Source organism: Aquarana catesbeiana, linkage group LG11 (genome assembly GCF_042186555.1).
Source record: "Aquarana catesbeiana isolate 2022-GZ linkage group LG11, ASM4218655v1, whole genome shotgun sequence".
NCBI classification, from domain to species: Eukaryota; Metazoa; Chordata; class Amphibia; order Anura; family Ranidae; genus Aquarana; species Aquarana catesbeiana.
The window spans coordinates 202,401,782-202,418,954 of NC_133334.1; the positions used below are offsets into that span (position 1 = coordinate 202,401,782).

The 17,173-nt window shown below is 41.1% G+C and overlaps 1 protein-coding gene across 4 annotated transcripts in view; it reads right to left on the minus strand.

The window, feature by feature from the left end:
- The window catches only part of PC (pyruvate carboxylase), a 989,411-nt gene that overhangs the window by 25,995 nt on the left and 946,243 nt on the right, over positions 1–17,173 (minus strand). For all 4 annotated transcript variants that reach the window (XM_073605170.1, XM_073605168.1, XM_073605171.1 and 1 more), the window contains 2 exons: positions 12,095–12,339; positions 4,472–4,651 (listed from right to left, as the gene is read on the minus strand). In XM_073605170.1, the coding sequence (XP_073461271.1) occupies positions 4,472–4,651; positions 12,095–12,339 (425 nt within the window). The remainder of the gene's footprint in view (positions 1–4,471; positions 4,652–12,094; positions 12,340–17,173) is intronic.

A 17,173-nucleotide genomic window follows, 5' to 3' on the forward strand; every position in this document is an offset into this window, starting at 1 on the left:
GTCAGTGTCCACCGCAATATCACACTCCCGCTATAATTCGCTAATCACCGCCATTACTAGTTTACAAATAAATACAAATTCCAGTACATATACCATCATTTTAGACGCTATAACTTTGGCGCAAACCAATCAATATACGCTTATTGGAATTTTTTTTACCAAAAATATGTAGCAGTATACACTTTGGTCTACATTTATGAAGAAATTAGATTTAAAAAAAAAAAAATTTGGATAGGTTTTATAACAGAAAGAAAATTTTTTTTTTTCAAAATTGTCGGTCTTTTTTTGTTTATAGCGCTAAAAATAATATAAAAAACACAGTGTTGATTAATTACCACCAAAAGAAGGCTCTATTTGTGGGAAAAAAAATTACAAATTTTATTTGGGTACAGCGTTGCATGACTACACAATTACGCAGTGCCGTATCGCAAAAAAATGGCCTGGTCATGAAGGGGGCTAAATCTTCCAGAGGTCAAGTGATTAAAGTATATCTAAACCCAAAAAGCTAATTTTGTAATATATTGCAACTTACCAAACCTTACTGTAGATGTGGCAACTGCATTGGTTTTCTTTTAAGAAATAGAGACATAATACCTGTGACATGTTAAATAAAAAATGGGTTCATGTTCCTCATCTGCCCAACGGTAGTTTTACCAACAGCTCAAAAAGCACAAACCTACTATTGTGAAAATAAGCAGCAGGGACTCACTTTTTCTTTGACTTTACCTGCATTGGAACCAAGTAAGATCCAGGAGCCACGACCTGCAACTCACAAGGTGGATGACATATGCCAGCTTCCCTTGCAGCAGCTGAGAATTAAAGCAGACACTCCTACTGCCAAATATCAAACCAGCATACTGAAATCACTCTGCATGCTGATATGAAATTATCCTGCATTTTTTTGCTTTTACTTACAAATTCAGTCTTTCCACCTCCTGATTTCTTGGTAAGCTGTAGTATTTTTGATTTTGAGTTTAGATATGCTTTAAGTTCTATGAATGCAACAGAAAACCACTGGGATCCATCTGCACATTCTGCTTGCTTTCAGGATTGCTTTGTTATTATATGAAAATTTGGTCTAAAACTATTTAAATCAAAAATTGTGCTTAGAACTAACGTGATTATATAAATCTGTTACAACTTTAAAGCAGTATTATACCCAAAATAAAACATTATTCTATTGCAGCTTACCAATTCTCAGATGTCATGGTTGCATTAGTTTTCTTTAAAACTATTTTCTTTACTTTTACCTGGTGACTTACTAGAGTCTGATGTATTTCAACAGACCAAGCTCTCCTGCAAATGTAGCAGTTAGAGGGTTGAGATAAACCATTTTAACAGGGAACTTACAATGATCTTTTATTTATTTAAAAACTTTTAAGTGCAACTACCACAACTAAGAATTGGTAAGCTGCAATACATTACACTTTTGGTTTGGGGTTTAATACCGCTTTAACTGACCATATGAAGAAAAAATGCATAATTATGTTACAGTTAATGAAAACTAAATGTCAAAAACATACAGGTGATGTCCTAAAAGAAATGGATCTTTTCCCTGATTATTGTGTGCCCAGTGTTCAAATATGATCAGAAGTAGAGATGAAGTCTATGGGAGCCGAACTTGAGAAAAATCAAAAGTCACAATTTTGAAGGCTTTTATGCAAGTAATTCACCATGGAAATTTTATGGGGGGTTCGGGTACTGCCCTGGGGGATATCTATCAATGCAAACTTTTTTAAAAAGATCGTTTTTACAGGAGCAGTGATTTTAATGATGTTTAAAGTGCAACAATAAAAATGAAACATTCCTTTAAATATAGTGCCTGGGGGTCCCCTTAGCCTACCTGTAAAGTGGCACATCTGTAGCATGTATAGAACATACTGCAGCAAAAATTACATTTCTAAAGAAAAAAAAATGCACAAAATGACGTTAAAATTGCTGGCAATACAATAACATTGCCGGCAATAGAAAAATGTTTAAAAAAAAGAAGTGGGGTGTCAAAAACTGTCTCTGTTTTTATTACTTTTTGACACTTTTTTGGTGAATGGGTAGTGGTACTATGTACCCCACACTTATTCACATAGGAGGAGGGCAGGATCTGGGGCCCCCCTTGATAAAGGGGACTTCTAGATTCCGATAAGCCCCCTGCCCGCAGACCCATAGAACCAAAGCCCAAGTTTGTGGGGATGAGGTCCTTGTCCCCATCAACATGGGGACAGGGCGCTTTGGGGAGGGGAGGGGAGGGCAGAGCCCCCCATGTTGAGGGCATGTGACTTGGTATGCTTCAGGAGGGGGGGGGCGCTCGCTCACCTCCCCCTTTCCTGGCCTACCAGGCTGCATGTTCAGATAAGTTTCTGGTATGATTCGGTGGGGGGGGGGCCCGATGTAGTTTTTTCTTCTTAAATTTTTTACTTTTGAATTGCTGGCAATGTTTTTTATTTTATTCAGCTGTCAGCGGGGAAGACCATTGACAGCTGATGACTCATCGGTTGTTAAGGATGCCGTTGTCAGCTTCCCGGCCTGCTCCTTAACAACCAGCTATTCACTGCACCCTGACTGGGCAAAGATTTGCTCAATAAGGGCTCAGAATGTACTGTGCAGCGTGGGTGTTCACCGAACAGGCGATGTTCGGGCCAAACTTTTGCTGGGCCCGAACCATTCGCCCAACTCTAATTAGAAGCACCTCATTTTCACATCCCCACTCAGGGAAACCTATGGATATCAAGGAGTTTTACACATGCCAGAGTGGATATGTGGTGTACATCTTCAAATGTCTAATTTATATGGGGGAGGCAACTCAGAGCATTAAGGATAAGATATCCCAGCACAAATCTTTATTTGTTCCCCACAATCTGAGTTGCCGGTTGCAAAACATTTCAAGCAATGTGGTCACACTGTAGCTCAGATGAAATGTATGGTCATTGACCATATGCCTGGACTGAGGAGAAAGGTAAACAGAGTTAAAATTAAAGCAAAGGAAGGTGTGAAGTGGATATCACAACTGGACACTATGGGGTTTTATTACTAAAACTGGAGTGTGCAAAATCTGGTGCAGTTCTGCATAGAAACCAATCAGATTCCGGGTTTTATCGCCAAAACTTAACTGAACAAGCTGGAGTTAGAAGCTGATTGGCTACCATACACAGCTGCACCAGATTCTGAGTGTTCCAGCTTTAGTAAATCTACCCATATTTCACTTAAAGGACTGAATAAGGATTTTGATTTGCATTTGTTTTTAGATTTAATTTTCACATGCTTACTTTTAACCACTTAAGGACCACCCACTGCATATATACTGCGGCAGAGCAGCCCTATTTCGCGAAACGACGTACCTGTACATCATTTCGTGCATGAGTCACTGTGGGCGAGCCGCACGCTGCACAGCAGGCCAGCCACAATCGCTCCTCAGAGAGGCAGAACGGGGATCTGCCAGTATAAACAAAGCAGATCCCCGTTCTGACAGGAGAGTACAGTGAGACTGTCTGTTCCTAGTGATCAGGAACAGTGATCTCTCTGTACTCCCAGTCAGTCCACCCCCCCCCCCAGTTAGAAACACCTCCCTAGGACACAATTAACCCCTTGTTTGCCCCCCAGTGTTAACTCCTTCCCTGCCAGTGTCATTTATACAGTGATCAGTGGCTATTTTTTTTAGCTCTTATCACTGTAGTATGTAATATAATTTCACTGGACCCAATAAAGTGTCAAAAGTGTCCAATTGGTCCGCTGGCATGTCGCTGATCACCGCCATTGCTAGTAAAAAATAATAATAATAATAATAAAAATGCCATAAATCTATCCCCTATTTTGTAGACGCTATAACTTTTGCGAAAACCAATCAATATACGCTTATTGTCATTTTTTACCAAAAATATGTAGAAGAATACATATTGGCCTAAACTGATGAAGAAATTTGTTTTTTTTGGATATTTATTATAGCAAAAAGTATAAAAATTGTTTTGTTTTTTTCAAAATTGTCGGTCTTTTTTGTTTATAGCGCAAAAAATAAAAACCGCAGGGGTGATCAATTACCACCAAAAGAAAGCTCTATTTGTGGGAAAAAAGGACATAAATTGTTTGGATACAATGTCGCACGCCCACACAATTGACAGTTAAAGCGACGCAGTGCAGTATCGCAAAAAATGGCCTGGCCATTAAGAGGGTAAATCCTTCATTAAATGGTTAATTTCTTAGGTTTGTAAAAGATCAGTAGATCAGATCATGGATTTCTTCAGATTACTTTAAAAAAGTGCTACAATACTTTTGGTTAAATACCATACCATTCAAACCCAGTCAGTAATCAATAGAAGCCAATACCAAATCAAATTTTTTCAGTTTATTACTGTCAGACAAATGAGCAATTTCTGTGTGGTCAATGAATTAACACATACCAGACTTTGCATTTAATAAAGGTTGTAAATTATAATAAATTGTAATGACTAAACGATTCATATAAATGGAACGAAGCATTTACCTTTGATCGCAAAGGCTCTGGAAAGCCACCATAGGGAATTCCAACATAGCCCTGCAAGTACTCCACCACAGACAATGGGAAGGATAATTCATCTGCCATAGTTTCCACTTGTTCTCTTGAAAGTCCATTATGTACCATAAACTGTGCCAAGTCTCCAACAATTTTGGAGGAGGGAGTTACCTAAAAAAAAAAGTGAATTTATTTAGATCCTTCGTGCTTGATTATGTTACGTTATATATACTTTGAACTATATTGGTTTGCAGTCAAAACTGGAATATGCTTTGTACAGGGTCAAGCTAAGAAGTCTTAATAACAGGTCCAGCTGGTAAGCCTTTATAACAGAAACATTACATCTAGTTTTAAAGATTTAGAAATAATAAACAATGGCTTTAGCTGTCTGTATGCAGAAAATATATAACAAAACAGACCACATATACATATGATTGGCTTGTTATATGATCAGTGAAAGATAGTGAAGATACTCAGTCTTGGATATCACTGTTGAGAATCATTACATACCTTAGTTCAACATGCATCATTTAGACGTTATTAGCTAATGATTACCCATAATCATCACATTTATGCAAGAAATATGCAAATGGTAAAAACAATACTTATTACCATATACCAACATATCACTTGGGATCATACAAATAAATGTGAATTACTGAAAAAAAGTCTGTAGGAATATTAAACATGTCAATCATGCATGTGTTTTTTTTTTTTTTTTTTGGACCTCTCCTTGGATATACCCTGATAATATGTCAATGGAATATTCCTTTGAAGTCAGCTTTGCCAGATTTTAACAGTACAGTGCTGACGTAGAGTTGAGTACATAAGACTGAAGGATTTCAGTTGCAAGACTTACTGACGCTAAGTAGTTTTGGTTTATTTCATCCAAGCTGATTGAATTGCATGGATTATATCCATATAAATAAATATACCTTCACTATACTTCATGTGATTTTATTATCATTTAATAATGCTCAGTTAGTTGTCGGATTTCTGTATTCAGTTGCATCTGTGATTGCTTGATTAACAATTATTTTAGTGGACATCCTCACTGATACTTATATTATTTTAAAAAAGTGTTACACTGCATATACATGTACTGTTTCTGGATGTTTAACCAAACAAATCAAAGCTCTTTATAAGGATGTCACTAAGAAATGCGTAATCAAAGTGCAACAATAACCAACATGCTGGGCCTGATTATATAAGTTTTGTTCATTTGCATTCAAAAATATTCATAATAGCAGTGAGGGTTGGCGGTATACTCTTTTGGGTCGGGTGCTCTCTCTACCTCTCGAAATCCGATGTGCTTGCTCTCTCTCTCTCTCCACTGTAGTGGGGGCGTCTGCTGTACCATGCAAAGGGGATGTCCAGGTCCAGATCGATGAGCCCCGCGCATTTACCCACGGGCAGCGTTTCCCTCCGGGCGACGGCTTTGTCCCCTGCATCACCTCCAGCGGCCTCCACGTCTCCTGTCATCTCATTTCTCCTCGTTGTGGTGCAATAGAATCGCTTCTCCTTTTGGCCAATTGGGAAATGGGTCTCAGGACCCGCTTCCTGCTTGGCCGGGAGGCGAATCAGTGTGACAATAGCGAATATTCATTCGCTTTTTTCACACAACTGGGTGGGCTTCGAGCGCAGTGCTCTGCGCCCTGAGCCCAACCTTTTTTGAAGCCTATTAGAGTCTCTGGCTCTAATCACGTGCGTCAAAAAAAAACAACACCCCCCCATTGGAATCCATGCGTCCAGCACCCTGCATGTAGATTAGGGTGCCAGACGCATGGATAGGCGGTGCCTCTGAGCTCCTAATGGACGGGCCACCCCTGCATAATACTGTTGGTTGGCCAGGAGAGAATTTGGAGGAGTATTAATACAATATAAGGCATGCATTAAACAAATTTGTAATGTAATGTAATGTAATCGTTTTGGTATGCAAAGGAATGTAAAAGTCGTCCGGTAAATTACTGCATACCAAAACATCAAAACGTCTTGTCACAAATTACCCCTTACCCTTATAAAAATGTTTAGAGTTCTTCCTCACTGAGGGAAATTAGAACACCTTTTTTTAAAAGTTAATAAACATAAAAACAAAATAGATTTGCATGAACATTCTAACCCTAATTCAAGAAAGAAGCTCTCAATTATTTGTGAGGTCCCATTTACTAAAATACAACCCAGAAGTAATTTTACACGACCATTTTTTTTATTGTATTCAGCCTTTTCTGAATGTAGTTGTAGTCACTTACTGTATATTGAATATAAACATCTTTAAAGCGGTTGTAGACCTCAGGCATGAAAAATGAACAAACCACATCCCTCTACACCTTGTACTATCCTCAGTTCAAAGCACCGAGTGTGGTTCCTCTCTAATCTCTCCTCTCTCTGTATGAGTCATTGATAGAACTCTAAGTGGACAGAACAACCTCCCAAGAGATAGCCTGCCCCCCTCCAGCACACAGCAGGTGTCTCACAACCTCAGCTATGTATGTTTTTTTATGAGCCTGTGTACAGGGGGGGTGTATTCTATCCCCCATTCAGCTATCAGATTACAGGCAGCTCTATGCTACAGTTCAGCAGCATGTGTGAGATCAGATCCCTGTTCCCGTTTTTCTGCTGCTGAGAAAAATCCTTTAATCTGTGTTTTTTAGAAAGCTCTACAGGAGAAATGGCAACAGATAAACAGGTACAACTTATGAGAGGAGACTCTTCCCAAAGTGTTCCTATGTGCGCTTGCTCCCCCTCCCTTTCCCTCTGTGCTATTAGCAGCTTGAACCCAAATAATTCTTAACTCTTTACTCCCAGTGAGAGAGCAGAACAGAAAAGACAGTGAAGACAGCAAATGTGGTATTCTAGTAAAAAGGCTTAACACCTATCACAGTCTGCACCATCATCACACTCACATCACAGTGAGTTTTTAGAAGCAGGGCCAAGCTTGTCAGCAGCTGTCATGCCTCAGGGGGATCGGTTCCATGAATCCCTTTTGCTGGCTGCAGCTGCTGCGAGCCACAGAGGGATCATTTCCAGATGGAAAATGAGGGACTAAACAAAGTAGGTGATTGATACCAATTGCTCCTGAGTTGACTTATAATTGAAGCATGGTAAAATGTGATTACTATGCTTTAGTTTGTGAAAGAACAGGATGCTTCTGTACAGAGCACCTCCTGCAGAGCAGCTGAAGCTGCAGAGCAAGATTGAGGAATCTGTGTCTTCAGTCCCTCAAAAGTTAGACATCAGCAGTCTGTTTAGACCTCTGATACTATATTTTACCAAAGCTCAACCACAACACCACCGATTAAAAAAAAAGTCAAAATCAAGGGTTCTTTCACACATACTTTGCTCTCTCCACATTTAGATCGCTCTTCAGAGAGCATTTGACAGGTGATGAGGTAGTGTATTCTTGTATATTTAGCCTCCTCACTGCCTGCTTTACCCCTTAAACCCCACACTAGAATATCACAACTGCATTGCATGTGGTTGTGGGGCGCTTGCAGAGCAGCGCCATTAACTTGATGGGTCGCATTTGACAGGGGGTATAATTCCTGTCACAACCATGAAGCAAAGCATCATGGCCATGGTGTCTGTACACCCCCAGCCACTGCCTCTGCAGTTAAAGGGGGTAGTGGTTGGGAGTGGTAGAATTGCATCTCAACCATGGGATTTTACTGCTCCCCCACCGCACATATGAATGAGCCCTAAGAGCTTATTCACACAGGTACTCTGGTCATGTGAATTAGTGGTTGTTCATGCAGCTGCCTGTCAGTCTATGTGGATGTAGTGGCTGTGCAAACATAGCTGTAGGTCCTAATTTTACAGGTGTGATGGTGTGGGAGAGTGGCCCCAAATGCACTACATGTGTTCAGGGCAGAACATCTGCACCCACATGCTTGTGGCTGTCTTTGTACAGCTGCTGCATATATAGGCTGCCTGCACATAGTTCCAGGTGGCTCCAGCCACAGAAACTAACCACTGATTCACACTGTACATGCCCCAGCGCCCATGAGAATGAGTCCCAACTCAGTGTATTATAGTGGTCAGTGTAGTGTAGTGGTCAGTGTAGTGTACAGTAGAGTGGTCAGTGTAGTGTACAGTATAGTGGTCAGTGTAGTGTAGTGAACAGTATAGTGTAGTGGTCAGTGCAGTGGACAGTATAGTGGTCAGTGTAGTATAGTGGTCAGTGTAGTGTAGTGGTCAGTATAGTGTAGTGGACAGTATAGTGGTCAGTGTAGTGTACAGTATAGTGGTCAGTATAGTGGACAGCGTAGTGCAGTGGACAGTATAGTGGTCAGTGTAGTGTAGTGGACATTATAGTGGTCAGTGTAGTGGACAGTATAGTGTAGTGGTCAGTATAGGACTCAGGTTGGTTAGTACTATTGTAGGAAGGGAAGGGACAGGACTTGGGGAGTGCTAGAAGTCTGCAAGTTAGGGGGCGCAAATTACTTGCCTTGCCCTGGGTGCTGACAACCTACGCTACGTCACTGGCCCCAAGACCTCACACAAGACCTCACATAGAGAGCTTTATTTATTAAATTATTACAGTTTTACCTTTTAGATTTCGCAGGAATTTTGTAAGTTATGTTGTGTTTGTGTCCGCTGTGACAATGCCAATCCCTGCCACTGTGGAAAAGAGCTAAAAGGTACACAGGATTATCAAGGATGCAGATTGAGGAGTTCTAGAAATTCTGTGCAAAGAGCACAAAGTGTTTGGTTTCCCAGGGTTTTGTAAGTACTACATCAGGGTCTGAAGCTTAGAGGCTTCAAAGAAATTTAGGTAAAGGGAGATCACTGTGATTTCTAACAGCAGCCCTGTCCAGGGCTTCCTGCAGCTAACTGTGGCAAACAATTCCCCATGTATCACCCAAGAAAATCTGTGCTCAATGACCAACTAGGGAAACTTTTCAAGATTACAAAGAGTTGGAAAGTGTGGATCTACCACAGCTGTTGATTGGAAAGACAACTTCTTGAAATACTGAACAGTAGAACAACAGAGCTGAGAAAAAGATATCCATCCTATTAAAGTGGAATTATAGGCAAAACTTTTTTTTCATTTTGGATAGCGAAAAGGAGGGTTAGGTTTTTTTACGCCATCTATGTCCCACTACAGAGATTTTGCTTCATTTCCTGTCCAATAGCCAAACCAGAAGTGAGAAAATCCCTGCAAAATTAAGGAAATTTCTTGGGGACCCACAGGTCATCAGAACTAGTGTTCCTATTGGAAGATTTTCCCTCTATCACTTTTCTGGGGACAACCCAAAATTGGGGATTTTCTTTTACTTTCACTTTCAATGATAATGGTAAACAGGACAAATAGAGAGGGTGAATCTCCTTAATGGGGGCACAGGCAGCAATAAAAACTGGCAAGTGTTCTAATCCCTCTGCACGCTATCTAAAACACACAAAAAAAAGTTTTGCCCTTAGCTATACTTTAACCACATCAATACTGGACACTTTAGCCCCCTTCCTTCCCAGACCAATTTTCAGCTTTCAGCGCTCTCGCACTTTCAATTGTGCAGTCATGCTACACTGTACCCAAATGAAATTTTTATCATTTTGTTCACACAAATAGAGCTTTCTTTTGGTGGGATTTATTCATGACTCCATTTTTTATTTTTTGCGATATAAGCGAAAAAAGAGCGGAAATTTGGGAAAAAAAACACAATACTTTCTTCTTTCTATTTTAAAAGAAATCCAATAAAATCGAATTTTGTCATAAATTTAAGCCCAAATGTATTCTGCTACATGTTTTTGGTAAAAAAAATTTCCGTTAAGTGTATAATAATTGGTTCGTGTGATCACGGACAGAGGTACGCAAATGATCATGTACAGATGTGCGCAGGTGATCACAGACATGTGTGTGCAGATAATCATTGGGACATGTGATTTTAGTGGGACATATGTGGGGGACAGGTGTTTTTATTATTTGGGGACATGTGTTTTGGGGACATTGTGTGGGGACATGTGTGTTTTACATTGTGTGGTGACACTAGGTTGGTGATCAGTGAGTAAAAAGCTGTAAAAAACAGCTCATACTCAATGATCACCAGCCGGCTGCAGCGATCCCCTCTCCTCTTCTCACTTCACCGACAACTTCTGTGTGAGGAGAGGAGAGCCGATTCCCTAGCAACCGGCTCTGTGTTTACATCACATGATGGCTGTAATTGGACACGGCCATCATGTGATCAAGAGGGCCAATCACAGAGCCCTCCTGCCAATCGGAGATGTGCCGTGTCTGGGTGACACAAGCAATTAGGGATCGCGCCTCTGCGCGGGCCAGCGCGCACGATCCCCCTCCTTCTGAGGGACGTTCCTGAACGTCCACTCAGAAGGAGAGAGCGCCCACCCGGCCGTTTATGCACATTGGCCGGGTGGGAGGTAGTTAAGGACACTAAGCAAAACTGAAGGATGTCCAGTGTCAGAGGGGTTAAAATCCCCTAGGGCTGGCCTTCAGATTTTCTCTATGTATTGGTGGCACTATAACTCACAGTTACTAATTTGAATCCTGTGTCACTGTGTTTAACCCATTAACAACTCTTAGATAATCCAATCAGCCCCAATTAACTTCCACCCTTAAAGTGTATGTAAACCCAATGTCATCCTTTCTAAACTACTGCCATAGGGGTTATCTATAAGGATATACATGCCTCCTGCATGTATCTTTACCTGTCAAATGTCTCCCCTCTGTCTGTTATGAGAGACGAAAAACTGCACATTCTGTGGGTGAGTCTGTTGTCTGGAGCTCGGTGGGTGGAGTCGTGATGTCAGTAGACTCCCTGCCCACCTCTACACTCCCCTTGTCAATATGCATTTTCTCCTGTGTATATTTCTTACACTGAACTTCTGCTATGATCTCTAACATCCAGTGAAAAGACAGGAAAATAACCACATGACTTCAGCATGCCAAATCATGCTGAGGTGTGGAACAGCCAATCCTTGCAGAGCTGCTGAAGAAAGGAGTGGGGGAGGGAATTAAAAAATAATGCATGTCTCTTAGGCTAGTGCACGAGATATGTAAATCACCTGTCACTCACAGCAAGGAGGAGGATTTGACAAAGTTTTTCTCTGTTTGTCAAGATTTATCTCACTGAACAATAAAAGAGGATTGCTCAGAGCTACGTGGCAAGACTGGGCTCAAATGATAGGAAATCTTATACTCTACATTATGACATAAAAAAAAAAAAAATTCGGGTTTACATCCACTTTAAGCATTATTTTCCTGGTGATTTTTTATTTTTTATTGCTGTTAATATTTAAACTTTTTAAACTCATTTACTTTCCTGTCTGAGTGTCAGCGAGTGTCTCAGGCATTTCCTAAGGGGCAGAAATGTGACAGCAGATACTTTACTGAATGGTGCATATTTCTGTTACAACATGTGATGGCAGCTAATGTTTGTGGGTGTAGATAGTTAACCGACCCAAGTGACAATCACTACTGGGACTTGGATTGTTGCCTCAATAGCTGAGAAAATCTGTGTGCATGGTGAGGCTGACAATGCCATTTCCATACCATAAACAGTTATTTTATGTGAAAAAGGACTAGTTATGATTTACCAGCCCACACATACCAAGTACTTTTTACAAATCTACTTCTTCAAATCATACAAGAAATGTTAGTACCTTGATGACATCTCCAAGAAGTTTGTTTGCTTCTGCATATGCCTTCTTCACCTCCTTGAATTTGTTGCCCAGCCCCATACTATGAGCTTGGAAGTGAAGGTTGGTGTACTGGCCACCAGGGATCTCATTCTCATACACATCTGCATTTCCTGATTTCATGGTCGCTGTGCAGTCAAAGGCAGCATAAAGACCTCTAGTGACCTCCCAGTACTCGCTGTAGTCAAACACTTTTTCTAGCTGGATTCCTAGATAAAAAGAATGTAAACTTTATATCATGTACACAACACAATAGATTACCATAACAGAACAAAGCACAAACTAAAGATTATTGAAAACAGCCATCTGCTGGGCCTGTTCTTTTTTTCCAACTTTGTTTTTTAATACAAACAGGGATAAGAAATAAAGGCAGTGAGAGGTCACAAAAAAGGAAAGGCATAAGACAAAGAGAATGGAATAACATACATTGTTAAAAGGGAGATATAAATGTACCTTAATATACCCTGATCTGCCATACCTTTATGACCACTGCCAGGTTAGATGAATAACAATGATTATCTTGTTACAATGACATCTGAAAGTGATTGGGATATATAAGACATCAATTAAACAGGTTGCCCCTGAAGTCGATGTGTTAAAAGCAGAAAAAACAGGTATTGCAGTCCCATGCCGACCTGTATCCACAGCCAAAAGCGCCTACAATGGGCATGTGAGCATCAAAACTGGTCCACAGAACAATGGAAGAAGCTGATCTGGTCTGATACCACAGCATACTGTTTGAAGTCTATTGGCATCCATACCCTGATGAATCAGGGCTGTTTTGGCAGGAAAAGGGGCTGTTTTGGCAGAAAAGGGAGGACCTATTCAATATTAGGTGGGTTGACAAAGTTCTGGTTGATTGATGTAGAATGAAAGAAAAAGCTATTTTAGCATGTATTTTAGAAGCAAAAAAAGGGAGAGAAAAAGGGCAATATGCTTAATAAAACACGTTTTCAGTTTAAGTAGGTGCATTGACAAAGGAGTTCCTAAACATATACTTAAAGAGTAACTGCATCCTCATGGGAAAAATCTGGCATAATTAATAAAATACTATAGCATATACAATTGCTACACAAGCCATATTGTAATTTAACCAGTTAAGGACCAGCTGTCGCAGTTATACTGTGGCAGGTTGACTCCCCTGGGCGAATCAGCTGCATTAAGTGCTCTAGGGGGCAGGCGTGTGCTGCCAGAGGCGCGGTGACAGAGCTGATGCACGTGCTCAGTGGCCGCGATGTTCGGCGGGCATCCGCGATCACTCCCAAGCAAGACAGAATGGAGATCTGTTAATGTAAACAGACACATCATCGTTCTGTCAGGAGAGAGGAGACAGATCTGCTGTTCATACTGCTTATGAACAGCAATCGGTCTCCTCCTCCAGGCAGTCCCACTCCCCCAGTTAGAAACACTCCCTAGGACACACATTCAACCCCTTGATCGCACCCCTAGTGTTAACCCCTTCCCTGCCAATGACATTTATACAGTAATCAGTGGCTATTTTTAGCTCTGCTTGCTGTATAAATGTCACTGGTCCCAAAAAAAGTGTTGAAAGTGTCTGATCTGTCCGCTGCAATGTTGCAGTCCCACTAAATGATCACCGCCATTACTAGTAAAAAAAAAAAAAAAAATAATAAATAATAATAAATCTATCCCCTATTTTGTAGACGCTATAACTTTTGCACAAACCAATAAATATACGCCTATTGAAAAATTTTTTACCAAAAATATGTAGAATACATATTGGCCTAAACTGAGAAAGAATTATTTTATTTTTTTGGGGATATTTATTATAGCAAAAAGTAAAAAATATTGTTTTTTTTTCAAAATTGTTGGTCTTTTTTGTTTATAGTGCAAAAAATTGGATTTTTATAACAGCTTACCTGTAAAATCCTTTTCTTTGAAGTACATCACGGGACACAGAGCCATAGTAATTACTATGTGGGTTATAGTCCACCTTCAGGTGCTGGACACTGGCACACTCTAAACAGGAAGTTGCCTCCCTATATAACCCCTCCCTTACCAAGAGCATCTCAGTTTTGTGGCAAAGCAATACACGTGTAAACTAGAAAGAGAGGCGGGACCTCTGTGTCCCGTGATGTACTTCAAAAGAAAAGGATTTTACAGGTAAGCTGTTATAAAAATCCTATTTTCTTTAATCATACATCACGGGACACAGAGCCATAAAAATTACTATGTGGGATGTCCCAGAGCAATGCCAACTGAGGGGAGGGAGACACAAGAGAATTAGGGCACCATGAGATCAGAGGACTTATACTGCTGCCTGCAGTACACTGCGCCCAAAGGCGAGATGCTCATGTCTTTTTACATCCACCTGATAGAATCTAGTAAATGAATGGATTGAAGACCAAGTTGCGGCCTTGCAGATTTGAGCCATGGAGGCTTGGTGATGCACTGCCCATGAAGCACTAACAGCCCTAGTGGAGTGCGTTTTGATTTGAGAGGGTAGAAACTACCTCTTTAAACCATAAGCTAGAACGATTATTTGTCAAATCCATTTAGAATAGTAGATTTCCATGCTGCCTGTCCTCATTTAGGACCTTCAGGCAATGCACACAAGACTGCTCTCACCACATCAAGAGAATATAGTGATTTTTCTTCCATAGAACAGGGTTCTGGAAAAAAATGAAGATAGAATAATATCCTGGTTTAGATAAAAACCTGATACTACCTTCGGTAAGAAGTTAGGATGAGGACGCCATACTACCTTATCCTTGTGAACAATAATAATAGGGCTCTTTAAAAAAAAAAAGCAGCCAATTATGATACCCTTCTTGCAGCAGATATGGTTACCAGAAAAAATAATTTCCTTGTCAAAAAATGACCAAGGGAATATGTCGTATCGGTCCAAAAAAAGGCTGTTTTGTAATGCCGCCAAAAACTAAATTCAAGTCCCAAGGGTTCAGGGGTGACCTAACCGGGGATTAAGCCGTGTTACCCCCTGGATAAAATTACGAAACAAAGAAAGCGCAGCAAGTGGTCGTTGAAATAATACCGATAAGGCCGAGACCTGTCCTTAGAAAGCACTCAAGGCCAGCTTTATTTCTCACCCCATCCCCAAGTCATGGATTCTACCTTTGACCTATTTCCTGGGGTGCAACCCCTGGTTTCACACCAGGAGTCATATGCTTCCCAGATTCCATAATATATAATTATGGAGGCCAGCACCCTTGCATTAATCAAGATAGAAACCACTGAACCTGACAACCCACGTTTCTTTAGAGTGTGGGTCTCAATAGCCAGACCATTAAATTTAGCGTTTGTAAAGTAGGATGGAATACCGGATCTTGCGAAAGAAGGTCTGGCCATGGCGGTAGGGTCTATGGGTGCCCTACTGTCATCTTTACGATCCCTGCATAACAAGATTTCCTGGGCCCTGCTGGAGGCCACAAGAATCATTGACTTCCCTTCCTGCTTGATCCTGCAAAGAAGTCGTGGACCCAGGCAGAATAGGAGGGAATGCATAAATCAGTGACAACCAATTCCACAGGAATAGCAAGGCATCTGTTCCGCATGCTAGCGGATCCTTTGTTTTTGACACAAAGTTGTCGATTTCTTTGTTGAACCTGGACGTAAACAAATCTATGTCTGGGATGCCCCATCTTTGACATATTGACAGGAAGATATCGGGGTGAAGGAACCATTTTCCCGGGAACAACTGCTGGCGACTCAAGTAGGCCGCCTGCCAATTTTCTATTACTAGAATGAAAACCGCCGATAGGCAAAGTACATTGTTTTCTGCCCAAGATAGGATATGACTCACCTTTCTCTGGCCTGCACAACTGCTTGTGCCCCCTTGGTGATTAATATAGGCCATTGCTGTGGCATAGTCGGATTGAATCCTGGCAGGACAATACTGTAAACTGAACGTTCAGGCCCTCAGAACCAAGTGCTCTACCTGAATTTCTAGAATGATAATGGGCAAGGTCATTTCTGATCAGGGCCACTTCCATGGTAACTGAAGGAAGGATTTTCCCCTTTGCAGATTCTTTTTTCCCCTTTGCAGATTAACCATAAACTGAGGCTCCGGCGAACCCAGCCTACAGTACCTGATATTTCCAGGTGGTCCATCCGGGTGCTAACCAGGCCCGACTCTGCTTAGCCTCCAAGATCAGACGAGATCGGGCGCTTTTAGGGTAATGTGGCCATAGGCTTTGGAGTCAGACACATTGGGAATCTACAGCTTGAACCCTTTGTTCCAAGCCGATAGGATAATGTTTGCAGCAGTCTCGAATGAAACTGAGCATAAGGAACGGCCTTGAATGAAGCAACAATCTTTCCCAACAACCTCATGCAAAATTGAATAGAAGAATTCATCTTGCTTCGACCACCTAAATCAGTTCCTTTATGGCGCTGATCTTTGCCTGGGGCAAGAATACCCTTTTCTGGGTGTACCTATGATCAGACCAAAGTATCCTCCTAGGCTGAGAAACCGACCTAGATATTCCAGGTAGCTGAATGTGGTGACTATCAGGAACAGATCGTCCAGGTAAACCATAATCCTTATACCTTGGGCCCTTAATCTGGCTAGGAGAGGGGCCAGAACCTTTGTAAACACTCAAGGTGCAGTAGCTAGACCGGAAAGCAGAGCTACACACTGAATATGAAGATTTTCCACCTTGAAAAGTAGATCTTACTAGTGAGCAAGGAAATAGGCATATGGAGGTATGCATCTTTGACGTCGATTGACGCCAGAAGTTCTCCTCCTTGTAAAATAGAGATAACTGATTGGATTGACTCCATGCGAAAAAAGAGTGGTTATATTCAGGAATTGAATTTAGAATTTTGAGATCCAGAATGTCCATTTGGATTTATCCAAATCCCAACCTCTGCTCTTACATGGGGGCCACCATGATTACTTTTTGCCAAAAGATGGTCCAATGCTTGAGAGAAAGACCTTTTTCTCTCGATCCTTAGGAACGTTTGATCTGAGAAAAAGAGGAGACGGGAACTCTTGGAATTCCAGTTGGTACCTTGGAGCTATTGAGGAAGTCCCGCATTCGTCTTGACACTCCTCCTGCCAGA